Here is a 12,572-nt window from a genome sequence, read left to right as displayed (position 1 = left end):
TTAGGCTTTGTCATTTAAATTTTGATCTAGATGTAGTTTGTCAGTTTTGTAGCATATCTGTGAGCAACAACAAAATGAATTAACACTCAAGTGCAATCTTTATAAATGCAACAAGCTTTCTTTCATATTCTGACATATGGATAGGTGGCATAGCCAGTAGAAAAATGAGAACTAGGAACAGTTCTAGGGAAGAAAGTTTAAAGAACGTGCTCCCTTCCCTTAATTTATTGTTCCATCTCTGTTCTGTATTTTTTCCTTGTATAAATGGATAGGTGGATAATCATATTGAGATCACATAGCATATCTTTTCTCTGAATGTTAGGAAGACCAATTAACTGTTACTATCCAATATTAAATACTTGATATAGTCTTACATGGGTATATGTGCAATATCTATATCTGTATACAAGTAAAGTGTTTTTAGTAAGTTCATCTCTGCTGTTGGATCTTTAAAAAGACATTCTGTGACTGCTGCATTTCCCCATCATGCCTTAAATATAGTAAATGAAATTATTATAAGCCGAAATTTGTTCTGTAAGTAGTTAAAACGTTCAAACACAGCCAGATTCCTAGAAGACCTCAGTGTAAAATTTGGAAGCTACATTTCTTTGGAGTCAAGCTAAAAACCTCTGGGAAGATAAAATCCCTAAAGGAATATAAATCAAGTCAAATACTAAAACACCTGTAAAGGAAAAAAAACCCTTGTGTGTGTGTGGTCCACAACATGTCAATAGACATGACAATAGGTAACCACTCTGTTGACTAAAACAAATAAATAGGACAGGGAAAAACAATAAAATTGAACTAGTGGCAAATGAATTGTAGTCACCGCTGTGAAGAGCTCAGGCAAATTTTTTGCTTATTTTACATTCCTCACCACCACCATGGTACTTCTGCAAAATAGTGAGGAAGATGAAATGTAGGATAAAACCCAGTAACAACAGTATTAGTGTTTGTATTTTGTGTTTAATATCTTTTTATATCTTTCTATATATCTATCTCTATATGAGAGAAACAAGCATATTATACTTGTTATTATATGAGAGATTATATTATTATAATCTCATGTAATAAAGTGTTTTGTGTGTGTATATATACACAGAGTGCTTGCTTGTACGTAAGTACGAAGCATGAATTTTCAGTTCTGCTTTTTTTTTTTTTTTGAGATAAGGTAAAAGAGAAATTTTGAAACCCGTAATGAAAATGAGAATATCCTCAATTTCACAGGAGTTAGAAGACTGAGAAGGTGTTGAGGGACTATAAAAGAAAAAAGAGTGAGGGTGGAGGAAATTCTTTCATAGCGTAAGAGCAAGAGGCCTTTAATTCTGAAAAACAATATTTTTGAAGTTGATACAAGGGAAATATATTTAACAGTACATAAACATAACATCTAGAATTTGCTTCTTAGGTGATCCTGAAGTTTAAAAGCTTAGTGGGATTTAAAGTCTTAAGCGTTCATATGAATGCCCTTCTTTCATAAGCCAACCACTTACTTGAGAATAACAAATAGCCTCTGTAGTCTCTGCACTAGATTTAGTTGCACATTCTTTGAAATAGCTTGTGCTATTCACTGTCAAATATCTGGACTAGGCGTCATTGAAGGGGCAATTTCATTACTCTGAAACCAGTGTTGCTGGATTTTGGCTTCATGCAAAAAAGTTTTTATACTTAGAATACCTAATTTTCTGAGAAATCATAGAAATTTAAAATTATTTGGGGTAGTTCATAGGTGCTTGTGGTTTATGTGCTTTGACTAAAGGCAAAAGGAAATTGAAAATATTCAGCAAATTTCTACATATGGTCTTGGTTGTGCTTATTGAGCAGCTACTCTAATTGTATGTCTGTAACATATTGTGTGTAGAAATAATCATTCTGGTGCTATTTGAAGATGTTAATGTGTAAGATCTTGTGTTCATACAGAAAACTGTTTTGTACCGACCTCTGAGATCATTGCTGTAGAAGAAACCGAACCTAACAAGAAACAGCGTAATGTTGGCAAATGGCAAAAAATGGCAAAGCCACATGCTTTCACAGGTAAGGCAAATGCAGTCTCAGGATGCTTGTGCAAATTACTTTGTTGGAGGTACTTTAGGGCAGACTCAAAATGAATCTTCAGAATTTTTTTAAACAGAAATGATACATTTAAAAAAGCCAAAACAAACACACACCCCCAAAAAAACAAACAAAAAACCCACAAAATCAAACAAATAAAACCTCCACCAAAAATCTGCCAGTTTACATTTAAAGATCCTTATTTTGGAAAATAAAACCCTTCCTTTAAGAACACGTGTGGTGTTGGGTTATTTAATGAAGTCCTAACTAATGTCTTACTTTCTGCTCCTGAATGACTGCAGCAGGACACTTGCTTTCTACTGCTTGACTAAAAAATCAAGAGAGAGGCTGAAAAAATGAGTCCTAAATGTTTGGGTTTTTTTAAAAATTATCCCTAACCATCAGAATGTGTGCATGTAAAGGTTCTTTGTATTAATTGACTTCATTCTTAAAACAAAGTACCAGAAATAAATTTCTGTTTGTTTTGGGGAGAGAGTGGTAACTTCTGTGCTGCAAAGCTATGGCAAATGGGATTGCTCCCATGCAAAAACTTTATGTTGTGGAGTACTTTCCTCACATTTAGTCCTTCAGTAATACAGACTGATGATACTGTAGATGGAAAGGTAAGGGTACTTCTTGTCTCACCAGCCTAGTTCTTAATGCACAAGAAAACTCTAAATCTTTTTTTCTGAAATTTCAGCTTTATGAAATTAAATTCACCCTGTTGGTTCCATGGGAGCTGATGTGAGGGTTTGGCTTACTCTGTTAAGCTTATGGCATTTTATATTATGTAGGCATTGCAGATTTTAATACAGATAAAATAATATATAAACTCAGTGAACTTTTGTATGTCTATAGTCAGCTTATGGAAGATGGATTGTATTCAGTTCAAAAAGAAGTTTATGTTTGGGCATCTGCTATAAGATAATGACCTAGAGTGAGTGTTTTCATTTCTGTATCATTTTGACTTTTTACAAATGTCCCGTTCACACTCTGAATGCTTCTGTCGTTTGCAGAAATGTGTAGTTGGGGTTGATTACCACTTTTTTCCAAAGATGGATATTTTTGTCATCTGTCTGAAATACATTTGTCATTTCATAGAACTGTCTCACTGTGCTCTTTCTTCTTCTCTCTCTCTCTCTCTTAAAAATTTAAATAGTGTACTATGTGAAGAAAGCCCGAAATCACCGCTGGCGGTGCAGTGATGTAACGTTTTGGTGTGTTGATGAGCACTTGTGTAATCAGTGGGTACAGGCGCTGAAAGAATTACTTGAAATGCAGAGTAAGTTGGACTAAACTACTAACATTTGCAGCATCATTTTACAGGCATGTATGTCAATTAATATTATTTTGATATATCTGCTTTTTTGAACTCCTAATGCTCAAAAGTTGAGGGAAATGAGAGTTGAAGTGTCTCATTCTTCTTATCACTACTTTTGCATCTCACATATTGACTAAGTTGTATTGAGTGTTTTACTCTAATCAGTCAGGACTGTTGATGTCTTATAATTTTGCCCAGATGTAAATTATTTTCACAAAATAGGGACACATTAGAAGCTTAGCAGAGGCTTTAAATGACTGTAGCTTTGGAGAAAGTAAATCCTGAGGACAAGGATTGTAGCAATTTTAAGATTTATGGATGGCTTTTTGTGTGTCTCTCTCACCTTTCCAGTCTGTCATCAACAATGTGCCTTATGTAGTAAGAGTTCCCAGTAATCCTTTCCCATTAATCATTGGACATATACTTCTTGGAAGGCTAAAAGTAGTTTTTCAGGAGCTATTCCTGAAAGAGATACCTTGATAGATGTCAGGGAGCAGCAGGAGCAGAGCAACTCCATGACAGAGGGGAAGTCAAAGACGACCATAGCACAGGCAGTGCCCTTGCGGAGCAGAGTGCGGTCCCCCTGTATCTGAGCAGGGTGGGCAGAGCAGGGATGGGGATAGCAGGTCCCATTTACAGCCCAGATGAAGTAAAGTAGTCGGGTCCATCCAGGGAGGCCAGACAAGAGCAGCAGGAGATGGGGCTGGAGGCAGGGCTGCAGATAAGGTACCTACGGTGTAGATCTGAGGTCTGTCTGAGAGACAGAGCTGGAGAAGGGACTGGAAACAAATACACCTACAGTGTGACTCAAGCAAGTACTTAAGGCTCACAGAATAAAAATGGATGCTTAACAAAAAAAGTTCTTCTTAACAGGCATTGGAAGCATGCATCTTACTAATGGTTTTGTTTTGTATATGTTACACGTGAGGTATCTGGCTTCCAATAACATCTTTTCAAAAATGGGGTTTGTGCACCCATTCCCTACATCTGTGAGAGATGTGGCCTGGGCATTCACCTCCATTTGAGTGCAGGTGTTCCTTCTATTGGTAACAAACTATTTCAGAAAAGGTAACAGGTTCTCAGAGAGAGTCAATGGCGCTTTGAGTGTGTGGCAGCTTTAAACCATTCAAACAGTCTAGATTGAGTGGATTTATTATGCAAGTGTGCTGATCTAATAATTTTGTTTATTCTTTTCTTTTAAAATAATAATTTAGAATGCCATCTGAGGAAGTGTAAATGCTATAACAGGGCTTTGTGTTCTATATAAACAAGGAAGGCTCTCTAGGTGCAGCAAGCATTAATGTCTTGTGTATCTGTTAGTACAGAGATGTAATCGTTGTTTTCATGCCACCACCAATGTAAATCCATAATGATTCAAAGAAACTTGAGATAGTAGTATCAAATGTGTTTTCTGGGGGGAAGGAGTTACACTATAGGGCAAGCACTTGCTGTGCAGCATGTAGTTTTGTGAGGTATTCTTACTGTGTCTTTATCGTTGAAAGGAAATGCATTTTAACTATGTTATCAAAGCAAGAATGTTGTTTAAATGAATTCATGTTAAAGTATTTCTATGTATGCTTCACTGACAAGTGCCTTTTCTATTGCTGCCATTGGTTCGTCTTTTGTCTTTTATGCCTGTGATACTAACGTTATTTAGTGGGAAAGTACTGCAAGAATAATATGCATAAGAATGTGAGACATGGAGTCAGGTGAAATGATTCTGAATTTCACCTGCTCTCCTATTACCAATTTGTTCCATACTGTCAGTATACTCAGCATAAGAAAGAATAGATGAAGCAGGTGTTTAGAATTCTTTTATAAAGAGTTATAGGGTTATAAGAGTTAATAAGAGTTATAAAAGGCTTGTATGCTGTGTTCACTTTGTTTACAGGTTTGGTTTTGTTTAGCTTGTTGAATTTTTGTTTTGTGTACAAAAGCAGTGTACTATAATATTTTTCCATACTGCAGAGTCTAGACCAAAGCAGTTGCTTGTGTATATTAATCCATATGGAGGAAAACGACAAGGGAAGAGGATTTACGAACAGAAAGTTGCTCCACTCTTCAGTCTGGCTTCTATCGCCACTGATGTTGTTAGTGAGTAATGAATATTTTAATTTTTTAATAAACATAATATGAACTCTTTAAAACATCTCTGAGTAGCTTAAGTTCTTTCTGTTACCTACCTTTTCGTACTAAGTAAATGAAACTAAGTGGTAGAGAGGGAATGTTTTCTAATTAAAGCACAGGTAGCCAGATAAATGACGACCTTGTATAAAATTTCTGCTTACTAAATTAAAATTTCTGGTACTTCCGAGCTATTTGAGTTCTTCATTTGTAAGATACTGTCTTTCTCCTCTTTTTCAGTTTTACTGTTAAAACCAATTGTTCACTTGCACAATTTTTTAGTGAAATATTTTTCCATATATACTGCAGTGCATGTGTCTCTCAGTTCTTTCCTTGGCATAAAATCTTTTGAAACACATTTTGTGGGCAGGCTGTTTTATGATGACATTGGTAATAGAATCATGGTTATTAATGAATTAATAATAACATTTTAATAATTGTATGTTATATACCATTTTATAATAGCATATTTATAACAGTAATTTTTAATGTGTTTATTTCTTCATAGTAACTGAACATGCTAACCATGCTAAGGACAACTTATATGAAGTTAATATTAATAAATATGATGGGTAAGTAACTTCACTTGCCTTTTTTTTTTTCCTTTTCTAGCTGATGTGTTCTGTAATCTGTCTGTTCTTGTCTCTAATTTAAAATAGTAGCCTTCATTGCTGATATGTTTATTACAACAGCTGAAAGTTCTGGGGCATATTCCTTTCCATAGGAAATCGACTTTTAGGAGTATCAAAGGAAAACTAACCTGTTTCAGTAAACCTGTTCAACAGACAATATATTCAAGCATAGTATAACAATGTTTGCATGAGATTTGTCTTCAAAAGCTAAATGTAAGATTACTTCTGCTTGTCTAGAAGTTGACCATTCTGTGATAGCTCAGAAGCTGCCCTGAAATGTTTTGTGGTATAGGTGATCTTGGCATATACATGAGTCCAGAACACTGCATCAGTAGCATTCAGCTTGTGTGTAAAAACCATGAGCTGTTTAGAAACATTTCAGATAGCTCCTCTTACTATGTAGGACTGTTCAAATAATGGCTACATCACTGGGCTTTATTTGTGTTTGTTCTGTTGTGGAATTACTGTTTTAAAAGAAGACCTAACCGAATGGTGAAATTGCGTTCCATTATTAAATTTGCTGTAGAAGCAGAATATTTTAATAAATAAGCTAGTCATTCCAGTTTCTGTTTCATGACATGAAACAAGTTCAACAGCTGGAAAATCATGAAAATGTATGCAGAATCTATGCAGGTAAACTCTCATAACTACAGTATTTTAAAATAGTATCTTCTTGTGCTTGTAGACAGGTACATTTAAAATGGTAAGTTGCAAAAATAAAACATTTTCTATCTTTTCAGAGTACTTTTGCTAGGGGAGCAGGCCTATATGCATTGTATACATTGAGTGAGGGCATGATGTTGACAGATTGTGGTAGCAAGAAACTACATTCACAGGTTGAATTCCTAGACTTCACCCGCTTTAAAATCAGTTGACTTTAAATAAGCAGTTTTGACTATACTGGGATTTTTCTTAATTTTGCAGAAGTGCAAGGAAGGGAAACTGGGATCCTAGAAAAACCTAGTTGTTTAAGATTTTTCCTTTTCATTGGACCTAAGTGATTTGAAATAGGTAATACTGACAGTTGGTGAAATTCCAATACAGGGCAGAAAAGGGATGCAAGTGAGCCCTTGTCCACTCCTAGGAAATTGTTTTTTACAACAAGTGGCCGTGACCAATTGTGGTGGTACCTGAAGTGTTTTTCGCATAATCAGTCTCTTACTGTAGAATTTTTTCTTTTTTGTGCTTTGGTGGGGTTTTTTGGTTTACTCTCTCTAACATGACTGAGATAAACAGTTGGCCAGAGAACTGGATCTTTCTAGAATCTCTTGATTCTTCTGTTCCCAGGCTGGGCCTTAATGGCAGTTAGCTTGCGAACTGCAACATGTCTTTCTAAGCCTGATTTTTGTCTGTTATGTACAAGTCTGTTTCTGTGGTGAACAGTAATGTTAGGAAGGGGTTCTTCTATTAATACTACTTTTTAAATAACAGATCACATGGTTACATGGAAGATTTTAAAAATGGTTGAACCGCATAAATGCATGTATTTCTTCAAGTTTGGTTGACTCTTCTCACATACAGGAAAAGCTTTAGATTCCTACACTTAGTCGTTGTTTACCTGTCCTTTTAAATTGGTTCTGATAAGTGACTTTCTCTTCATTCAGTGATTGAGTTTTTTTCCCCTTCATTCTTCATTTAACCTCCAGATTCCCTATTTGGCAAAGCCATGCCTGTAATTTTGGAATTAGGTACAGGATTCTTAATGAAAACGGCTTCACTGCCTTCCAAGTGTGTTTACTTGAGACAGCTTATTTAAACCTCTTGTGCGTTTCCTGTTTGTTCTTCCCATTTCCCCTTACAAGAATTTCTTATGGTGAGTGTACTAATCTAATAGCTCAGTGATAGAACAGCTTCTCTTTGAAAACAATTACTTAAAATATTCATTCAGTTAAGATATGGCAGGTTTTTGTACATCGTTGTGCAGAACTAGTGTGCTGTAATATTCTGCAGGTAACAACCATGCTTAGAGTAAGTCTGACATGTATGAATTGTTGTGCTTCCTTATCTATATGCCTGTTGCACAAGCCTTTGTAAAACTGTTTCAGATTGATTTTTTTCCCTAGTTATTGAATTAGTTCACACAATGGTTGACCAACAAATGGCCAACAAATTTGGTCATACTGGTATTGTGTATATGAACTTCTTTATCTGTCAGTATTTACCCTTGATAGGTATAGGCATTCATATCATTGTCATCTCTGAGCCTGGATATAGTATTTGTTATAAATAGAACACTACTGAGACAACATTGACCTTGAACTGATGTGGAAATTTTTGTCCACTTAACCTCTTTCTTAGAGTCTGCAGAGAAAGATGAGATGGCTAAAGTTGAGGAATTATGTAGTTAAGCTATGAGAAGAGAAATTAATTATAAAAAAGGAAAGACAAACATCCTTTTCTCCCTTCTTTCCCAGTCTCTCAGGTCTTGACTTAGAGTTGGACAGTGTATTTTTAAGACTGTCCTCTCCATTCATGAAAAAATGACTAGGTTTTGTCAAGCTTTCCTTCTGCTGAAAATACAATAATAAGTAAATTTAAACCACCAATACTTAAAATTTAAATAAAGTAACTTATCCTATGAAATAAGTGCTCATTCTGCAATATCTGTTGCTGACTATGTGGAAGAGTAAGTATTAGTTTATGCATTGGAAATGATTGCTATAGATAACAGTAAACATTCCTAAACCTGTATGCTGGGGACTACATGCATAACTTTGGATTTGTCATGTGTTCCTTTGAAGTGTATTTGAATTAGTTTTCAGTTAAAGAATGTTTATGCTTTTAGAGTTCAGGGTGTGCATTTGATTATTGTGCATGAAATGTATACTGCTGTAAAATAGTCTTTTACTTCCTAGTATTTGCTTGGCTGTGGACTCTCTGCTGAGCTTTAACATATTGAGGATCTGTGTAGCTGCTGCACCAGCTCTGACCTGAATTAAGTTTGCAAAACAAAGTTTTGCATCTGGTAACATTTAGAACTCTGTGTTTCATTATGAATGGTTATGTAGATATACATGACTTCTGTCTGTTTGATGAGCTCTCAGCATGTTCAAAAGAGCATGCAAGCATGCACTTTTCTGTTTTTTTGACTTTCATATAATGTATATCCCTATTAAATTAATAGTGTAAAAAATACTTCTGCCTGAAGCCACAAATATTAACTTACCTTTCCCTTTTTAGTAAAGGTACCCTATTTCCATTTTGCTTACTTAGAAAGCTGTATGTACAGTTCTGTTCAGTGTTTTCCTTGTATAGTGAATTTCCACTGACATTTGTCTGTCTGCACACAGCAATAGAGGATAAAGATTTTTTTTTTAGGTTGCATTCCAACATTTTTTTTCTAACATTACGGACATGTCTAGGTGCATTTGCAGTTGTGTAGCTTGAATTTTTTTTCCGCTTTTTGTTAATTGCAAAGTTGACTGTGGGCTACTATATTCTGTAAAAATGGAGGAGGAGAACAGAACAACTATTTTTGATGTGCCCAGTGCATGCCCTAAGTAGAACATTTGCTGTGTTGTTTATTGACTGTTAGTGTGCATTCTAATTTGTGTTTCCTGGCAGTGTTGTTTGTGTTGGTGGGGACGGCATGTTCAGTGAAGTGATGCATGGTCTCATTGGAAGAATGCAGAAGGACTCTGGCATAGACCAAAATAATCCCAAAGCACCATTAGTCCAGTGCAATATAAGGATTGGCATAATTCCTGCTGGTAAGAAAGGGTTAACTTCCAGTTTACTTTATTCATTTATTCTTGAAATTTCTTCTTACTCATAACATCTTGAATTTAGGCCTAAGTGTAAGATATGAGCAATGATATTCTGTAAAGACACCTAGCTAAAGCTGTTTGTATCCTGGTGTAAATATTGATCACATGCAATTTTATTTGGGAAGGGTACTTTGTAAAGGAAATCAAATCTTAATGTGCAAGTTTAGAATGTAATTACTTTTTTCTGTGACTTATTGTGTGTTAATACAAGATAAGATGTTGACAGTAATACCTTTGCCCATCTGAACACATTGAGTGAAATTTACTGAACAGAGATTTACCTGATAAATATTTTTCCAGTTCCAAATGATCCACAAATGTAGGTAGAATTGTAATGAGAACTTGCCACTGGTCTGGCAAACTCCAGACAAATGCTAAAATTTCTTCTTTCCCTGTTTTTCTTTTTTTTTTTCCTCCAGTTGTCATCACAGAAAGCATAAGGCAACTACAGCTGAGGAACAGTCCTCAGGTTCCAGACCAAGCTGCAGTTTCCGCTGCTTTTTAGAGGTGCTATACCTTCACAGTTCTCAATGTCAGCCACTTTTGCAGGCAATCCTGACTGCTGTCATTGAGAGGCATTTAAGAGAACTCATTCTTGGAATTCAGGTCTTTGGTGAAAAACTTACTTTTTTATTGACCATAGACACTCTTTGGATCAATCTTGCTGTTAAATCTAGTCTCCCAGGTGTTACCCTGCCCAGTTGGTCCCCAAGATTCGTTCAGAAGTTGACTTGCAAGATGATTGTCTCTTTCAGGACTGGATTCAGTGTTGCAACTCTTTAATAGCATCTGCAATTTTGAGGACTCTCTGGAAAGACAAATGGACAGTTCAGTGTATTTTCTATGCTGTTCTCTTTTTCTTGTCAGATGCTTGAGATTTGAATTAAAGAACTGGGATATGAAATAAGTATTACAAGCTTCTGACTAGAACTAAACCACAGACTTTATGAGAAAATTAGGCACAGATTATAAAAATACACCAAGTGAAATAGTATATTTGTACCCTCAGGCTTTAGGTGACTAATTTTTTACTCATTATATCTTTGTGAAGAATGTATGCAAACCCAAATGGTCTGAATTGTTGCTTGGAAGAAGCTTAACCCTTTCTGCTTGCAGTACAATAAGGGTTAGATATCTAAAAGTTGCAATGTGAATATCCCCTTACTGTTTTTCATTCTCCTTGTTAGCTAGCACATTAAGGGTTCTGTATAACAGAATTAGTACATGTAAGTATATTCTGATTTTATTTGTTAAAGCTTTGTGTTAAAATCACTTTGTATAACAAACTTAACAAGAATAGAATTTGAAGTGTTCTACCCTTCGTTTCCTTTATTTGGGCAAATTTCTTGGACTAAAGGTTTTTTGCTTACATGGTGGGTTTCAGAAGATTTTGCCTATTGGTGATCTTAGTGGCCATAAGAAGATATAATTTAAAAAAAGAACCTCAATATAAAGAACTACTCCTTTGTCCTTAGGAAGCTAACTATAAGAATGTTAAAACTGAAAGATTAACCTTGCTTTTTCAACAATTTCTTAATGTGTTTTTTCCAATTGTAACCAAAAAGTATGATCTTCACTGATATTTTAATATTGTTAACATATATCAAGTCACTTTCTTCTATTACATACTTTAGTGTTTCATTTGTCGTGTTTTGTCCATTGTAGCTGTTTGCTTTTTGAATGTATACTGCATGCTCTATTCCTTGAACTAACATGAGGTACAGCCTTGTAATCAGTGCTATGATTCAAATATTTTCTCTAAGTCATTATTCAGATCCCTCAAAAATTATTTATAATGGTATGTAAGAAAGCTGGCCTTGAAGTTCTATTAATTAAGTTTTTGGAAGTACAGGGGATAATATATATCTTGATCTGTTTGTATATTGTACCATATTTAAAATGATTCATTATTGAAAATATGGGAAAGTGCTTATTTACTGAAAAAGGTAGTCAAATCACTGAACAAATCTTAACCCTTTCACAACACATCTAGCCATCACAGGGACCTTAAATTGTGTATGAAACAGCCAAACCCATGCATTGCAGGGTGGTCAGGAAGGCAGCAAGAGTTTGTTTTTCCAGCCCTTGGTGAAGCTGTTCTCTGTTCATCTTTGCTTGATGTAGTGGAGCTCTGACCATGTACTGACCCGAACAGATCCCCTAGTTCTCAGACTAGTGCAAGAAGTCTGTTCCAAAGCAAGTGAGATCCTTAAAAAGACTTTAAATACAGCAAGTCAAAAGGAATAACGAAATATAAATCATGCATCTAGAAAAACTTCATCCATGATGCTCTTTTTAGTTTTTCGTAACCAACCTTTTTCTTAAAATCCTAAGAACTCATTAATAGATACTGAAAACAAACAATACCCATAGTTTAGAGATTAAGTTCTAAAGCTCTGTGTGTCTTGTGGCACATGGAGACAGTTTACTCAGGACAGGAGCCTGGGGTAAGGTGACACTGAATCAGTGTTTTCGCCTTTTTTATCATTTAGTTCCTAATGTCAAGCTGTGTTAACAGAAACATGGCAGGTTGTAGTTTGTGGTTGTGATTAAACAGTGTCTGTATTCAAACTAACACTCAATTCAGCAGACTTAACCTTTGCTCAGAAACTGTCAATTTAATTGTACAAAGGTTTGAAATTACAAATGAAAGAGATTTAATGCTAAACACTCTGA

The 12,572-nt window shown here is 35.3% G+C and overlaps 1 protein-coding gene across 6 annotated transcripts in view; it reads left to right on the top strand.

Moving 5' to 3' along the window:
* CERK (ceramide kinase) overlaps nucleotides 1–12,572 on the top strand; it is a 43,568-nt gene that overhangs the window by 8,491 nt on the left and 22,505 nt on the right. For all 6 annotated transcript variants that reach the window (XM_087765194.1, XM_087765193.1, XM_087765195.1 and 3 more), the window contains 5 exons: nucleotides 1,921–2,034; nucleotides 3,212–3,334; nucleotides 5,342–5,467; nucleotides 6,006–6,069; nucleotides 9,694–9,839. In XM_087765194.1, coding sequence (XP_087621320.1) covers nucleotides 1,921–2,034; nucleotides 3,212–3,334; nucleotides 5,342–5,467; nucleotides 6,006–6,069; nucleotides 9,694–9,839 — 573 coding nt within the window. The remainder of the gene's footprint in view (nucleotides 1–1,920; nucleotides 2,035–3,211; nucleotides 3,335–5,341; nucleotides 5,468–6,005; nucleotides 6,070–9,693; nucleotides 9,840–12,572) is intronic.

This window comes from Nipponia nippon, unplaced genomic scaffold (genome assembly GCF_047370975.1).
Source record: "Nipponia nippon isolate SJK-2023a ecotype South Korea unplaced genomic scaffold, ASM4737097v1 scaffold_3, whole genome shotgun sequence".
In the NCBI taxonomy this organism is placed as follows: Eukaryota; Metazoa; Chordata; class Aves; order Pelecaniformes; family Threskiornithidae; genus Nipponia; species Nipponia nippon.
This window is presented reverse-complemented; position numbering and strand designations above follow the sequence as displayed.